The sequence below is a fragment of the Aotus nancymaae genome, unplaced genomic scaffold (genome assembly GCF_030222135.1).
Source record: "Aotus nancymaae isolate 86718 unplaced genomic scaffold, 86718_ANA_hifiasm-v0.15.2.pri h1tg000260l, whole genome shotgun sequence".
NCBI lineage: Eukaryota > Metazoa > Chordata > Mammalia > Primates > Aotidae > Aotus > Aotus nancymaae.
This window is the reverse complement of record NW_026988675.1, coordinates 160,984-175,189: the sequence shown is the minus strand read 5'-3', so window position 1 is coordinate 175,189 and position 14,206 is coordinate 160,984. Positions and strand designations below refer to the sequence as shown.

General features: G+C 64.6%; 1 protein-coding gene across 1 annotated transcript in view; it reads left to right on the top strand.

Moving 5' to 3' along the window:
- Nucleotides 1-12,103, top strand: part of LOC105724412 (collagen alpha-2(VI) chain-like) — a 34,152-nt gene extending 22,049 nt beyond the window's left edge. The window contains exons 18-28 of the mRNA XM_064372013.1: nucleotides 129-191; nucleotides 660-710; nucleotides 1,033-1,068; nucleotides 1,391-1,453; nucleotides 3,685-3,747; nucleotides 3,921-3,956; nucleotides 4,980-5,025; nucleotides 5,173-5,325; nucleotides 5,465-5,917; nucleotides 6,126-6,164; nucleotides 11,508-12,103. Coding sequence (XP_064228083.1) covers nucleotides 129-191; nucleotides 660-710; nucleotides 1,033-1,068; nucleotides 1,391-1,453; nucleotides 3,685-3,747; nucleotides 3,921-3,956; nucleotides 4,980-5,025; nucleotides 5,173-5,325; nucleotides 5,465-5,917; nucleotides 6,126-6,164; nucleotides 11,508-12,103 — 1,599 coding nt within the window. The remainder of the gene's footprint in view (nucleotides 1-128; nucleotides 192-659; nucleotides 711-1,032; nucleotides 1,069-1,390; nucleotides 1,454-3,684; nucleotides 3,748-3,920; nucleotides 3,957-4,979; nucleotides 5,026-5,172; nucleotides 5,326-5,464; nucleotides 5,918-6,125; nucleotides 6,165-11,507) is intronic.
- Nucleotides 12,104-14,206: the final 2,103 nt, after the last annotated feature.

Genomic DNA, 14,206 nt, shown 5'->3' with positions numbered 1-14,206 from the left:
CTGAGGGCCTGGATGGGCCAAGGGCAGATGAGGAGCTGGGGCCACGTGACCTGGTGGTCAGGGCTGGACGGGGCATGTCAGGCCGGTCCCTGCCTGTGCTGACTTCTGAATTTCTCTCCTGCCCTCAGGGATCTCGGGGAGATCCCGGTGATGCGGGGCCCCGTGGAGACTCAGGCCAGCCAGGCCCCAAGGTATGTGCCCCTCCCCCCAGCAGGACGTGTTGGGGGTTCAGGGCAGCTGCCGGAAGAGCAGGACCGGGGGGCCAGCTTGGGGGGCCTGTTGCCTTCAGACATGCCTTGGGCCGGGCCTGTGCCTCCTGTTCTCAGCTCTGGAGTGAGGGGTGCATCGGTGGGGTGGGGCCAGGGAGCCCTCCCGGCTCTCCTCATCAGCAGTGAGCCTTGGGTGTGGGCGGCAGGACCTTCCCGAGGCAGAGCTGGGTTCTCCACATGTGTGGGCGGGCGGCAGTCCCAGGCCTCTAGGCAGGTCCAGCTCCCACTGGAGGTGGAAGGCGGGAGGCTGCCAGGCCCCTGCTCACACCAGCCCTGGACAGCACCTCAGCCCCGTTCCACCCCAGTGTGCACCATAGACCCTGCCCAGCACAGCCGCCCAGCCCCACCCCATCCTGTGACCACACTGACCCACTCAACCTCCTCTTCCAGGGAGACCCCGGCAGGCCTGGATTCAGCTACCCAGGACCCCGAGGAGCACCCGTGAGTCTCAGGCTGGGACGGCAGCTCCCAGCAGGGGGTGGATATTGTCCCAAGGGCCCTGGAGATTCCTGGTGGTTCCCTCAAGGCGTCAGAAGAAAGTGAGGTCCCTCCTGGGAGTCGGAGGGGCAAGAAGGCTCTGGGTGACTCGGCGAAGGACAGGGCCAGCCCGGAATCAGAAGAGTGCGGCTCAGAACGCGGCAGGGAGGCCTCGCCCAGAGCGTGCCTGTGGGGCGGGGAGATGGGGCTGCAGGAAGGTGCCGGGAGGGAGGAAGGAGCACTGGGATCTGAGGCTGAGCCTCCCTGACTTCTCTTTGCTTCACAGGGAGAAAAAGGCGAGCCCGGCCCACGAGGCCCTGAGGTACGTGCGGGTCCTGGCCAGCTGTGCCCACCTGGGGTGGGGGTCTGCGTGCCCCGCACTGTGGCTGGGAACACACTGCCACGGGATGGTCCTGGCTCCCCAGGTCCCAGCCATGCCAGCCATGCTGAGCCCTGGGGGAGCTGCCAGCCACCAGCTGGTCCCTTTCCAAGCAAAGTTCAGGCTTTGCCAAAACAAACCACATAGATGTTGCCATTGAAAGGACCCCAAAATGCCAGATCAATCTTTCCACGTAAAAAGCACACTGGTGTCCCAGGTAGAGGCGGCTCCTCCGTCCCAGGCTAACATGTGTCCCCTGTCACAGGGAGGCCGAGGCGACTTTGGCTTGAAAGGAGGACCCGGGACGAAAGGAGAGAAAGGAGAGCCTGTGAGTGTCGCCGTCCTGCAGCCCACAGCAGCTGGGCAGAGGCGGGGAGGGGCCCTGAGGCTGAGAGTGGGAGGACGCCAGGCAGCTTGGCCCCAGCCATAAGCACCGCTCCCACCTTCCTGAAGGGAATGGCTGGCTCGGGGCCTCCTCCCTCCACCCACCCTCACTTCCAGCATCCCCCAGGGTTCCCCTCCCCTCCCCCGTGACCCTCCCACTACATCCCCCAAGGATCCCCTTCCCGGCAGTGCCCCCCTCCACCACCACACGGCATTCCCCGCAGAGCAACCCCAACACAGCATCCCCTTCAGGGGCCCTTTCCCCCAGGGATCCTCCCACATAGCATCCCCCTCAGAGTTCCCACACACAGCATTCCCCAAGGGTCCCTCCCCCAGTGTGGCACACACAGCATCCCCCACAGCACCCTGTCCCAGCATCCCCTCCCTAGTGTCCCCCACCACAGATATCCACCAGCAGGTGCTCTGTGCCTCCAAATCCCTAGCCTGGTTTAGCAAGGACTGCAGGTTGGTCTGGAACTGAGTGAGCACAAGACAAGGGATGGATAATGATGGATGGATAGGCAGGCAGGTGGGGGTGGGCAAACAGGTGGATGGGAGGCTGGACGGGGGGGGTGAGTGGGAGGATAGGGGATGGATGGATCGATGGGTGAGTGGGTGGGTGGGTGAGTGGATGGTGGGTGGACGGATAGATAGCTGAAGGGATGAGCGGGTGGATGGATGGGTGGATGGATGGGTTAGTGGGTGGGTGTGTGAATGGGTGGATGGATGGATGGGTGGGTGGGTGAGTGGATGGTGGGTGGATGGATAGATAGCTGAAGGGATGAGCAGGTGGATGGATGGGTGGATGGGTGAGTGAGTGGGTGGGTGAGTGGGTGGGTGAGTGGATGGTGGGTGAGTGGATGGTGGGTGGACGGATAGATAGCTGAAGGGATGAGCGGGTGGATGCATGGGTGGATGGGTGAGTGAGTGGGTGGGTGAGTGGATGGTGGGTGGACAGATGGATAGCTGAAGGGATGAGTGGATGGATGGATGAATGGGTGAGTGGGAGGATAGAGGATGGATGAATGGATGGGTGAGTGGGTGGGTGGGTGAGTGGGTGGTTGAGTGGGAGGATAGAGGATGGACGGATGGATGGGTGAGTGGGTGGGTGAGTGGATGGTGGGTGGACGGATGGATAGCTGAAAGGATGAGTGGGTGGATGGATGGATGGATGGGTTAGTGGGTGGGTGTGTGAATGGGTGGATGGATGGATGGGTGGGTGGATGTGTGGATGGATGGATGGATGGGTGGGTGGATGGATATGGGTGGATGGGTTAGTGGGTGGGTGGATGGATGGATGGGTGGGTGGGTGTGTGGATGGATGGATGGGTGGGTGGATGGGTTAGTGGGTGGGTGGATGGATGGATGGATGGGTGAGTGGATGGTGGGTGGACGGATGGATAGCTGAAAGGATGAGTGGGTGGATGGATGGATGGATGGGTTAGTGGGTGGGTGTGTGAATGGGTGGATGGATGGATGGGTGGGTGGGTGTGTGGATGGGTGGATGGATGGATGGGTGGGTGGGTGGATGGATAGATGGGTGGATGGGTTAGTGGGTGGGTGGATGGATGGATGGATGGGTGAGTGGATGGTGGGTGGACGGATGGATAGCTGAAGGGATGAGTGGGTGGGTGGATGAATGGATGGGTGGATGGGTTAGTGGGTGAGTGGGTGGATGGGTTAGTGGGTGGGTGGATGGGTTAGTGGGTGGGTGGACAAAGATGTATAGGTGAATGAATGGGTGGGTGGGTGGATGGGTGGATGGGTGAGTGGGTGGATAGATGGGTGGGTGAGTAGGTGGGTGGGTGGGTGGATAGATGGGTGCATGGGTTAGTGGGTTAGTGGGTGGGTGGATGGATAGATGGATGGATGGGTGGGTGGATGGGTTAGTGGGTGGGTGGGTGGAATAACCATGGATTGGAATGACCTATTTTGGCTGCTATTTCTGGGACACCCAGCTCTGCCAGGCCCCTACCCCTCTGGTGGGCCAGGCTCTGATGGTTGCCACTCATGGCCTTCCCAGCTCTGGTGCCAGCACAGGGAAGGTGGGGGCACAGCCTCGCCTCACTCCCTGCACCTGTCAGGCCCCCCAAGGCAGGACCTGTGGTTGGGGCCTGCTGTGTGCAGAGACCGTCCCTGTGGCCACTGAAGCCACCTGCCCTTGTTCTTTCTCAGGCGGATCCTGGTCCCCCTGGTGAGCCAGGCGTCCGGGGGCCAAGAGGAGTCCCAGGACCCGAGGTAGGCGAGTGACCAGTCCCCATGCCCTCCAGACCTCAGCCCCCCAGCCTGCCAAGCCAACGCACACCCAAGCCTCGTGGTTCTGCCCACGGTGGACAGTGGGCGATGGCCTGTAAGCGACTCGGCGGCCCAGCTTGGGACCTGGCATCTCAGCCTCATCCTTTCTTCCCCAGGGTGAGTCCGGCCCTCCTGGAGACCCCGGCCTCACGGTAGGTGTCACATGGGACAGGACTGTTGTCCTCCCTGCAAACCTAGAGACTGAGAGCAGCAGGGGCAAGGGGAGGTCAGCAGAGGGAGGCCACAGGGGGAGGCCACAGGGGGAGGTCAGCAGAGGGAGGCCACAGGGGGAGGTCACAGGGGGAGGCCACAGGGGGAGGTCACAGGGGGAGGCCACAGGGGGAGGTCACAGGGAGGTCGGCAGGGGGAGGTCACGGGGGAGGTCGGCAGAGGGAGGTCACAGGGGGAGGCCACAGGGGGAGGTCACAGAGGGAGGCCACAGGGGGAGGTCACAGGGGGAGGCCACAGGGGGAGGTCACAGGGGGAGGCCATGGGGGAGGTCACAGGGGGAGGTCAGCAGGGGGAGGTCACAGGGGGAGGTCAGCAGAGGGAGGCCGGGGGAGGCCACAGGGGGAGGTCACAGGGGGAGGCCACGGGGGAGGTCGGCAGGGGGAGGTCGGCAGAGGGAGGTCACATGGGGAGGCCAGAGGGAGAGGTCGGCAGGGGGAGGCCACGGGGAGGTCACAGGGGGAGGTCGGCAGAGGGAGGTCACGGGGAGGCCAGAGGGAGAGGTTGGCAGGGGGAGGCCACGGGGGGGGTCACGGGGAGGTCAGCAGGGGGAGGTCGGCAGGGGAAGGTCACAGGGGGAGGTCGGCAGAGGGAGGTCAACAGAGGGAGGTCGGCAGGGGGAGGTCGGCAGGGGAGGTCACAGGGGGAGGTCAACAGAGGGAGGTCACAGGGGGAGGTCACAGGGGGAGGTGAGGAGGGGGAGGTCGGCAGGGGGAGGCCGGCAGGGGGAGGCCAGGAGGGGGAGGTCAGCAGGGGGAGGTCAGAGGGCAAGGATGGTGGGAGAGGAGGGTGGCAGTGAGGTTGGCAGGGGGACAGGACCTCCCTACCTCCCCGCTTGGCTGCCTCCACGCATGGACCGGAGTGTCCTGGGGCCCCCGGGCCAGCACCTTGCTGTGGAAACTCCTCTGGGCCCCGGGGGACTGCCCTGCCTGATGCCTGCATTGCAGGAGTGTGACGTCATGACCTACGTGAGAGAGACCTGCGGGTGCTGCGGTGAGGCACTGCCCACGGCGGGGTCGGGCCAGTACCGGGTGGAGGGCGGGAGCGCGGCAGGGCGGGGCGTCGCTGGGTCCTCCACGTGTGCCCGGCCCTGGGGTCCGAGGTCTCCCGGTGCGCACCGCTGACCCTGCCACTCCCCAGACTGTGAGAAGCGCTGTGGCGCCCTGGACGTGGTCTTCGTCATCGACAGCTCCGAGAGCATTGGGTACACCAACTTCACGCTGGAGAAGAACTTTGTCATCAACGTGGTCAACAGGCTGGGCGCCATCGCTAAGGACCCCAAGTCCGAGACGGGTCAGCGCGGCAGGGACGGGACATGGGAGGCGAGGGGCAGGGGAAGTCCGGACGCGTCCCTCCGATGAGGGCCTCTGCCCGGCCGGGACGCCCCAGACCCCGAGGCCGCAGGTGACGCCCTCCCGCGTGCGCCTTGCAGGGACGCGCGTGGGTGTGGTGCAGTACAGCCACGAGGGCACCTTCGAGGCCATCCAGCTGGACGACGAGCGCATCGACTCCCTGTCGAGCTTCAAGGAGGCCGTCAAGAACCTCGAGTGGATCGCGGGCGGCACCTGGACGCCCTCGGCCCTCAAGTTTGCCTACGACCGCCTCATCAAGGAGAGCCGGCGCCAGAAGACACGCGTGTTCGCGGTGGTCATCACGGACGGGCGCCACGACCTTCGGGACGACGACCTCAACCTGCGGGCGCTGTGCGACCGCGACGTCACGGTGACGGCCATCGGCATCGGGGACATGTTCCACGAGAAGCACGAGAGCAAGAATCTCTACTCCATCGCCTGCGACAAGCCACAGCAGGTGCGCAACATGACGCTGTTCTCCGACCTGGTGGCCGAGAAGTTCATCGACGACATGGAGGACGTCCTCTGCCCGGGTGAGCGCGTGGGGGCAGGGCAGCCGGCCCGGAGCACGGGCCCCAGGACACCCTCACCCGAGGGACGAACGTGCAGCCCGGGGTACCGGGCTCCGAGTGGGAAGGGGTCGGCCTCTGGGGACCCTGAGCCTGTCTGGGCAGATCCGTGGGCGGCCGCTGAGGGCCCGCTAGGGGCTGACCTCGCCCCGGCCTCTCTCCTCTCTTCCAGACCCTCAGATCATGTGCCCAGACCTTCCCTGCCAAACAGGTAACGCAGGGCACCCAGTCCCCACCCCAGACTAGCAGAGCGTCCCAGTGTCCTTCCTCCTCCAGGGCTGGGCCGGGGGAGGGGCTGTGAAGGAACCGCTGCTGAGGCTGCTCCTCAATGAGACGCCCCCCGACCCCGCCCAGGGCACAGGGGAGGGAACACAGGTCGGCGTCATGAGGCCCGGCACGGGGGCTGCTGGCCTGGCGCTGTGCTGGGCCTGTGGCCGCTGGTCTCCGCCCACTGTGGGCCCTGCAGTCTTCCCCCAGCTGCCCCCCAGCTCCCATGAGCTGGCCGTGCACATGGCACTGGGAGGAAGCCCTGGATTCAGTGAATGAAATAGCTGGTACAGAACCATCCTGTTCAGAATGGTGCAGAGGCACTGACACCCACCAGTGCCAGCCCGTCCTGCTCCCACCCTGCCCGGCCTCAGAGCTTCGGCCGCGGCTCTCATCTCTGGGGGTGGAGGCAGCTCGCTCTCGGGAGCCCTTGTCCTGGACGTGGTCCACGTGGGTGCGAAGCTGGACTGGGGGTGCCCGAGGCAGAGGTTCTGCCCGTGCCCAGGGCTTAGGGTGCCATCCAGGCTCTGCTGGCTGTGGCACTGACCCCACGGTAACTGCTTCACCGTAACTGGGCCCACAGGAGGTGCCCAGGGGCATGAGGAGCTGAGTCCCCCTCCACGAGCCATCCCCTCCCAGAGTGTAAGGTGGGGACGCCATGGAGACAGGGTGGGAGGGTCCGACCCGGAGGACCAGGGGGAGGAAATCTCTCAGGGTCTGCGGTGCGAAGTCAGCACTTCCTCGCACACGTGGGTCAGGGTGTGCATTCAGCCGTTTCGTGGGGAGCTCCTGGTGGGTGAGGAGGGCCATGGAGCATATTCACAGGCCCTGAGGCCACCCCAGGGGAGGAGCCGTGAACTTGGGGCCAGGGTTCGCCACACTGGAGGCTGCTCCTGGGTCTGGCTGCCCTTCAGCACGTGGCAGCCTCGGGCCCCACAACACATGGGCTGTGCCTCTGCTGGGGTGCAGGCATCCTCCCCAGGGCCTGCACCAGCACCAGGGCAGCTGGACCCTGAGGGCAGGAACCAGACCTTGGCCCCTCCACCCTCATTCCTCAGGCCCCGTGATGGGCGACATGGCAACGTTCACTGTGGACTCTGCTCTCTGTTGGACGGAGGCTTCTCTCCATTCCGGGTTCTATGAGTGGGCTCTGCAGCTTCCCTGCATTCTGGGTTCTATCATGAGTGGGTGCTGAGGCTTCCCTCCACTCCAGGTTCTAGTGTGAGTGGGCGCTGGGAGCTTTTCCTCCACTCCGGGTTCTAGTGTGAGTGGGCGCTGGGAGCTTTTCCTCCACTCCGGGTTCTGCCGTGAGTGGGTGCTGCCATCTTGGCAGGTCCTTTCTCTGCGTCTGTGGACGTCATGTTACCTTTCCTCTTTGGACTATCATTGCAGTTGGGAGTTAGCCATTGAGCTTTGTTGATTTTCAGATGTTGAGCCAACCTTGCATGCCTGGGATAACCCACCTGGGCATTGGGAGTAGCTCCGTTTACGCGTGTGGGCCTGATTTGCTGATGCCTTCCTGAGGGTTTGCACTTATCAGTGACATCGGCCTGCACTTTCCTGTGATGTCTCTGGTTCAGGCCTCAGGGTGACCCAGGTCTCATAGGGTTCCATGGTGACTCCCCCAGAGACGGTGACCTGGGGTGAGCCAATTCTCCCTCCTGGGAGTGGGTCACTCAGGCCACCAGAGCGCCACAGGGAAAGCAGCCAGGAAGGACACAGGGGCCCTGAAGCTCTGGCCTCCTCTGAGGCCTCCAGGACATGACAGTGAGTTGGAGCAGCCCCCATCGAGCCCCTCCCCTCCCCCCGGCCTCCCCGACCCCTGCAGTACACCCAGAGCACATCCTCCGTTCAAACTATTTGCACTTTCAAAGTGAACTTGACCCTGTGGCTCCAGGAGCTACAGCAGGGTCAGCGTTAAATCGGCTCTCACCAGCGTGCAGGCCTGGCGTCCTCCTTGGCCCTCCTGGGCGCTGGATGGATGCTGCTGGCTGTGGGCTTTTCTCCAGACAGCCCCGGCCACCCCGAAGCCCAGCCCCGCCCCGGGCCTGCACCCGCCTGTGGATGTCTCGGTTGCGTGGGGGCCGGACGGTGCTGGAGAAACAAGCCAGAGGCAGTGGAAGGCAGTCGAGGCAGAGCGCAGTCAGCCATAAGAGCTGCACGGGGCCGAGGCACAAGCTGAGCTCTGCCCGGTGGAGAGAAAAAGCAAAGGCGTTCCAGGGGCCCAGTCTGCTCAGGGGAGGAAAGTTCTGGAGTCGAGGACTCGCATCTCAGGGGCTGAGGAAGGGTTTCCCCCTGCAGGCTTCCCCGGGCGGGCTCCTGAAGGGTGGCCGGCCGGGGTCTTCCTGGCAGCAGGGCCTGGGGCGCCTCTCGGCACAGGTTTGAACGGAGCTGTTTTGAGCCGAAAGGTTTTCTTGGGGTCTGTGGTGTCCCCCAGAGGTGCCGCCACGTTGGCCGCCTCTCCTAGCTCCTGTCCCCCCCGCTGCCCGCTCCCCGCCACCCCCCACTGCCCCCATGCCTCCTGCCAAGGCCGAGCCACACACCGCCCCACGCCCCGCCTGTGTCTCCGCCACCGCCTCGCCGGCCCAGGTGCCAGCTCCTCTGTCTGGTGTCGCGGAGCGGGTCTTCCGGGAGCAGCTGCGGGCCATGCCCGCCCCCGGCCTTAAAGTCTTCTCTGGACGCTCCCTTGCAGATGCACCGTGGCCTGGCGGCGAGCCCCTGGTCACCTTCCTCCGCACGGAAGAGGGGCCGGACGCCACCTTCCCCAGGACCATCCCCCGATCCAACAGTTGCTAAACGCCACGGAGTTCACACAGGACCCAGCCGCCTACTCCCAGCTGGTGGCCGTGCTGGTCTACACCGCAGAGCGGGCCAAGTTCGCCACCGGGGTTGAGCGGCAGGACTGGATGGAGCTGTTTATTGACACCTTTAAGCTGGTGCACAGGGACATCGTGGGGGACCCCGAGACTGCGCTGGCCCTCTGCTGAAGCCCCGGCGGCCGCCCAGCCTGGCCGGCCCCTCCCTGCCGTCTAGCTTCCCAGGGCTGCCCCTGCAGGCTGGCTCTCAGCGGAGGGTCAGCAGGGCCGCGGTCCCTCCAGAGGCTCTGGGGCGCCTTCTGCCTCTTCCCGCCCTGGTGGCTGCCGTGTCCCTGGGCTGCGGCTTCATCTTCCTGCCTCCCTCTGTCTTCCTGTGGCCTCTCCACTTTTTATAAGAACACCAGTCACTGAATTTCAGGCCCCCAAGTCCAGGATGCGTTCTCGCAAGACCCTTAACTCGCTCCTGTCTGCAGAGTCCTTCTTTGTCCCTCAGGTCACCCTCACAGGCTCCAGGGCTTGGGCGTGGAAATCTCTGGGGCCTTTACTTAGTGACCCAGCTGGGCTGCGTGCGTCAGGGTGGGGCTGAGGAGGGGTGCAGCCTGAGTGCTGGGGATGTCTCCCCCTCTGGGTTCCAGTGGAGCCTCAGAAACAGGCCCCAGAGGCTGGAGAGCCTTGCTGGGGTGTGGGCACTCAGCCCACCTGGTGGTGGGTGAAGGCATTCGGGTTGGGCAGCAGATATTCCTAGGACCTGGCAGTTCTGGCGCCATGATATGTCTGGGCTGGCGTCACGCCCCCTGGGTCAAATGGCCACAGCTGCCTGCCAGCAGCTGCAGACCTGGGGTGCCTGCACCCTTTCAGCCCAGCCTTTGGGTTCCCAGAAGCACAGTTGGGAGAGCGTTCACCAGGCATGACGTCTGCTGTCCTCGGAGGCCTGAGTAGGGAACCCCAGGGGCCACGACGTGAGGGAGTGGCAGGGGTCACCATCCAAAGGGCGCGGCCCCCACGTCCAGCTCGGATCCTGACGTTCGTCTAGGCTGGGATCCCACCGGGCAGGGCTGTGGCCGTTTCTCATGGCCAGGTTCTCGGCTCCACACCCCACAGGGTGGGCCAGGCCAGACTCCCACTGTGGGGATAAAGGATCCCCCCCCAGAAGGAGAGCAGAGTCCACACACAACCCGACAGCCTCAGCCTCCCTGTGCCCAGCCAGCCCCCATGGCCTCCCATCTCTCTAGGCCCCACAGACACTGATGCCTGGAGAGAGACCCCCAAAACCAGCCGCCCCCCCCATGTCTGTCTCCGTGTGCGTAGTGACAGCTGTGAAAATGTTTATTAGTTTTGAGGAGGTTTGGGAAGCCCAGCGGTGCCTGAGAACTTTCTGGACATTTAAGCATGTTCCAAGGTGTGGGCCTCACTAGGGAGGCTGCCCTTCCTTTCACTGAATAAGCTGCGTCACTCGTAAGCTCACCGAGAACCCCGTGTGCCAGCCCATGCGTGCTCAGACGCGGTCCGCGTGTCTGGAGCGTTCTGTAAAGGCTGAAGTGCCCGTGAGGTCACGCTGCTGTGTTCAGAGGTTTGCTCACTGCCGGCAGGGCTTGGACTCTGTACCTCCAGGGCCCCCAGAAGCCGAGTTTCGGGTCAGGACCTCGCTCCTGAGGGATTCCTGGGGGTCCGTGTACCAGCTGTGACCATGTCCGGGGGGTGGGCTGAGGAGCAGATGCCCTTGGGGAAACTGGCTCTGCCCCTCCCCTCCCCCATCCCAGGAGCTGAGGTGCTAGTGAGGCCGCAGGGCCGGCTCTATGCGTGTGGACTGTCCATGTCCCATCCTGTGGTCTCCGGCCCCATGTGACACCCACACAGGTGGTGCGCTGCCTGGGCTGTGGCTGTGGCCCACCCTCACACTGTCCAGGGTGCCCAGGGCTGGTGACCACCCAGGCAGGTGGCAGCCCCTCTCAGTAACAAGGAGTCCTAGGGCAGAGCCCGCCTGGGCTGCCCCTGTGCCCACTGCTGCCCACCATGGCCGGGACAGGGGCTCCTGGTCTTTCTGGGAGGGATGAGGCCCAGTCAGCTCTAGGGGTTCTGGGCAGCTCTGGGATCCAGCCAGTGGGCGGTCAGGCTGGGGGTGTGGGGGTCCTCCTGAAGTCCCTCCCACACCACACAGACAGTGGCCCTTTGGTGGGCAGCAAATTCTTGGGCCACGAGAAGATACCTTGGGGCCCCTTCCCTCCCAAGAGGCCAGCCTGGGTAGAGATGGCGCTCAGCAGGTGGACAGGGCCTGGGGCCTGGGAGCACCCGCAGGGGAGGTGGTGGCTCTGAAGGGGCTGGGGCCGAGGACCCGCACCCAGGACTGCCTCACAGAGCCCGGCCGTCCACGGGGCCCATCGGGCGGGTGCGGGTGGAGGGGCGGGCGCAGGGCTGGCACCTGCCGGGTCCTGCCAGCCGCCCCGCCCAGCCCGCGCCCCGTCTCCCCGCAGAGCTGGCGGTGGCGCAGTGCACACAGCGGCCCGTGGACGTGGTGTTCCTGCTGGACGGCTCCGAGCGGCTGGGCGAGCAGAACTTCCACAAGGCCCGGCGCTTCGTGGAGGAGGCGGCGCGGCGGCTGACGCTGGCGCGGAGGGAGGACGACCCCCTGAACGCGCGCGTGGCGCTGCTGCAGTTCGGGGGCCCCGGGGAGCAGCAGGTGGCCTTCCCGCTGAGCCACAACCTCACGGCCATCCACGAGGCGCTGGAGGCCACGCGCTACCTCAACTCCTTCTCGCACGTGGGCGCGGGGGTCGTGCACGCGGTCAACGCCATCGTGCGGGCGCGCGGCGGGGCGCGGAGGCACGCGGAGCTGTCGTTCGTGTTCCTCACGGACGGCGTCACGGGCAACGCCAGCCTGCAGGAGGCCGTGCACTCCATGCGCAAGCAGAACGTGGTGCCCACCGTGGTGGCCGTGGGCGGCGACGTGGACGCGGACGTGCTCACCACGCTCAGCCTGGGCGACCGCGCCGCCGTGTTCCGCGAGAAGGACTTCGACAGCCTGGCGCGGCCCGGCTTCTTCGACCGCTTCATCCGCTGGATCTGCTAGGCCCGCCCGGGCCGCCCCGCCCCCAGGTCCCCCGCCTAGCCCGGCCTCCCTCCACCCCCTGCAGCCCTCCCGAGGCTCCTGACCTGCCCGGCCCTCAACTCCGCAGCAAGCCCTAACCCAATAAAAACGCTTTGAACCCACCGTGTGCCCGCTCGCTGCATCTGTGCTCAGGAGGGACCCCGAAGCTGTCCTGCGCCCAGGAGGGACCGCTCCAGCTGTCACTCGCCCACCAGGGTCCATGGCTCCCCCGGCCCAGCCCAGCCCTCCTGGGACATCCCCCGCAGGTGCTGGCTGACCCCACCTGTGCAGACCCGGCAGCCTTGATGGGCAAACTCTCTCCTTCCAGCCCCAGCCCCAGCCAGGGCCACCGTGCTCTGAGAGCATCACTGCGCAGGGAGGATCTTCTGTGGGAGGACGCGTGATTGACGGCCGACAGAGAGACAGCAGGTTTCGGGCTTGTTTTGTGTGACCGTCTCAGTGACTTTTTTCTGTTCAGATCCCCAGGGTCCTTCGGGCTCAGCTCAGTGGCGCCTCGGTAAACCACAGGCTCCATGGGCAGGCACTGGCCTGGCAGGAGTGGCCTTGGCGGCCATTACAGGGCACCACAGACCGCAGCTTGGACAACTCCCGGCATCGGCCACAGCTCTGGAGGCGTCAGCCAGGCTGGGCTCCCTTTGGAGGCCTAGAGAAAGGCCTGCCCCAGCCTCTCCCCAGCGTCCCGGGGTTCCTGAGCTCCTGGCAGCCTTGCTGCAGCTTACCATGGCCCACTCCTGTGAGCGTCTCTGTGTCCAAGTCCCCTTTGGATAAGGACGCAAGTCACAACACTGGACCAGGGGTCAGCGTGCTCTAAGATGAGCTGATCCGAGACACGGAACCAGGGCTCAGCCTGCTCTAAGATGAGCTCACCCGAGTCACACGGGACCAGGGCTCAGCCTGCTCTAAGGTGAGCTCACCCGAGTCACACGGGACCGGGGCTCAGCCTGCTCTAAGGTGAGCTCACCCGAGTCACACGGGACCGGGGCTCAGCCTGCTCTAAGGTTAGCTCACCCGAGTCACACGGGACCGGGGCTCAGCCTGCTCTAAGGTGAGCTCACCCGAGTCACACGGGACCAGGGCTCAGCCTGCTCTTAGATGAGCTCCCCTTAGCTCACTACATCTGCAAGACCCCATTTCCAAACAAGGTCACAGCCAGAGGTCTGGAGGTAGGGTTAAGGTTAGGGGTTAACGTGAAACCTGGGGGATGCAGTTCACCCCAATACACCCCGAAACCCTGTTGTCCTTTGGGAAGACTCACTCTTTTCTCCATGCTCCACCTCTTCCTCATCTGACCACACATCCTGCAGCTCCAGGGAAGGACTTCGGCTATTTTCTCTTTCTCTCCTTCTTTCCCATCCCACAAAAAAGCGATGCAAATGCCAGGAAGAGACAGCCCGCCTGTGTCGCTCGACCCTGCGCCCTGAGCGCCAGCCCTCAAATCCCTGTGCTCCAGGTGAACACCCAGTTCCTGCAGGTGGAGGAGGCAGAGGCCCCTGCAGGTGCACAAGGTCCGCCTGCAGGAGGGCGCCCAGGGTCTCTGCAGGGAGAGGGCACTCCCCTCCGTAGTACCAGCTCCCGTGTGCACCCAGGGCCTCTGCAGGGAAAGGGTACTACCCTCTGTAATGCCAGCTCCCGTGTGTGTAGCCTCAGATCCTGCAGGGCAGGAATGTCAGTCCCACTGGAAGGAACTTCAGATACCCACAGGCTCCACCCCACAATTCCACCCAGCAACTGCCCCCACCACTGGCCCTTCACCAATAATTATACCACATCAATGTCCCCTCACCAGCGTCCCTCACAAATGTCCCCTGGCCAGCCCAACACCAATGTCCCCTCACAAATGTCCCCTCACCGTCCCAACACCAATGGCCCCTCACAAATGACCCTCACCGTCCCAACACCAATGGCCCCTCACAAATGTCCCCTCACCAGCCCAACACCAATGTCCCCTCACAAATGTCTCCTCACCGTCCCAACACCAATGTTCCCTCACAAATGTCCCCTCACCAGCCCAACACCAATGTCCCCTCACCATCCCAACACCAATGTCCCCTCACAAATGTCCCC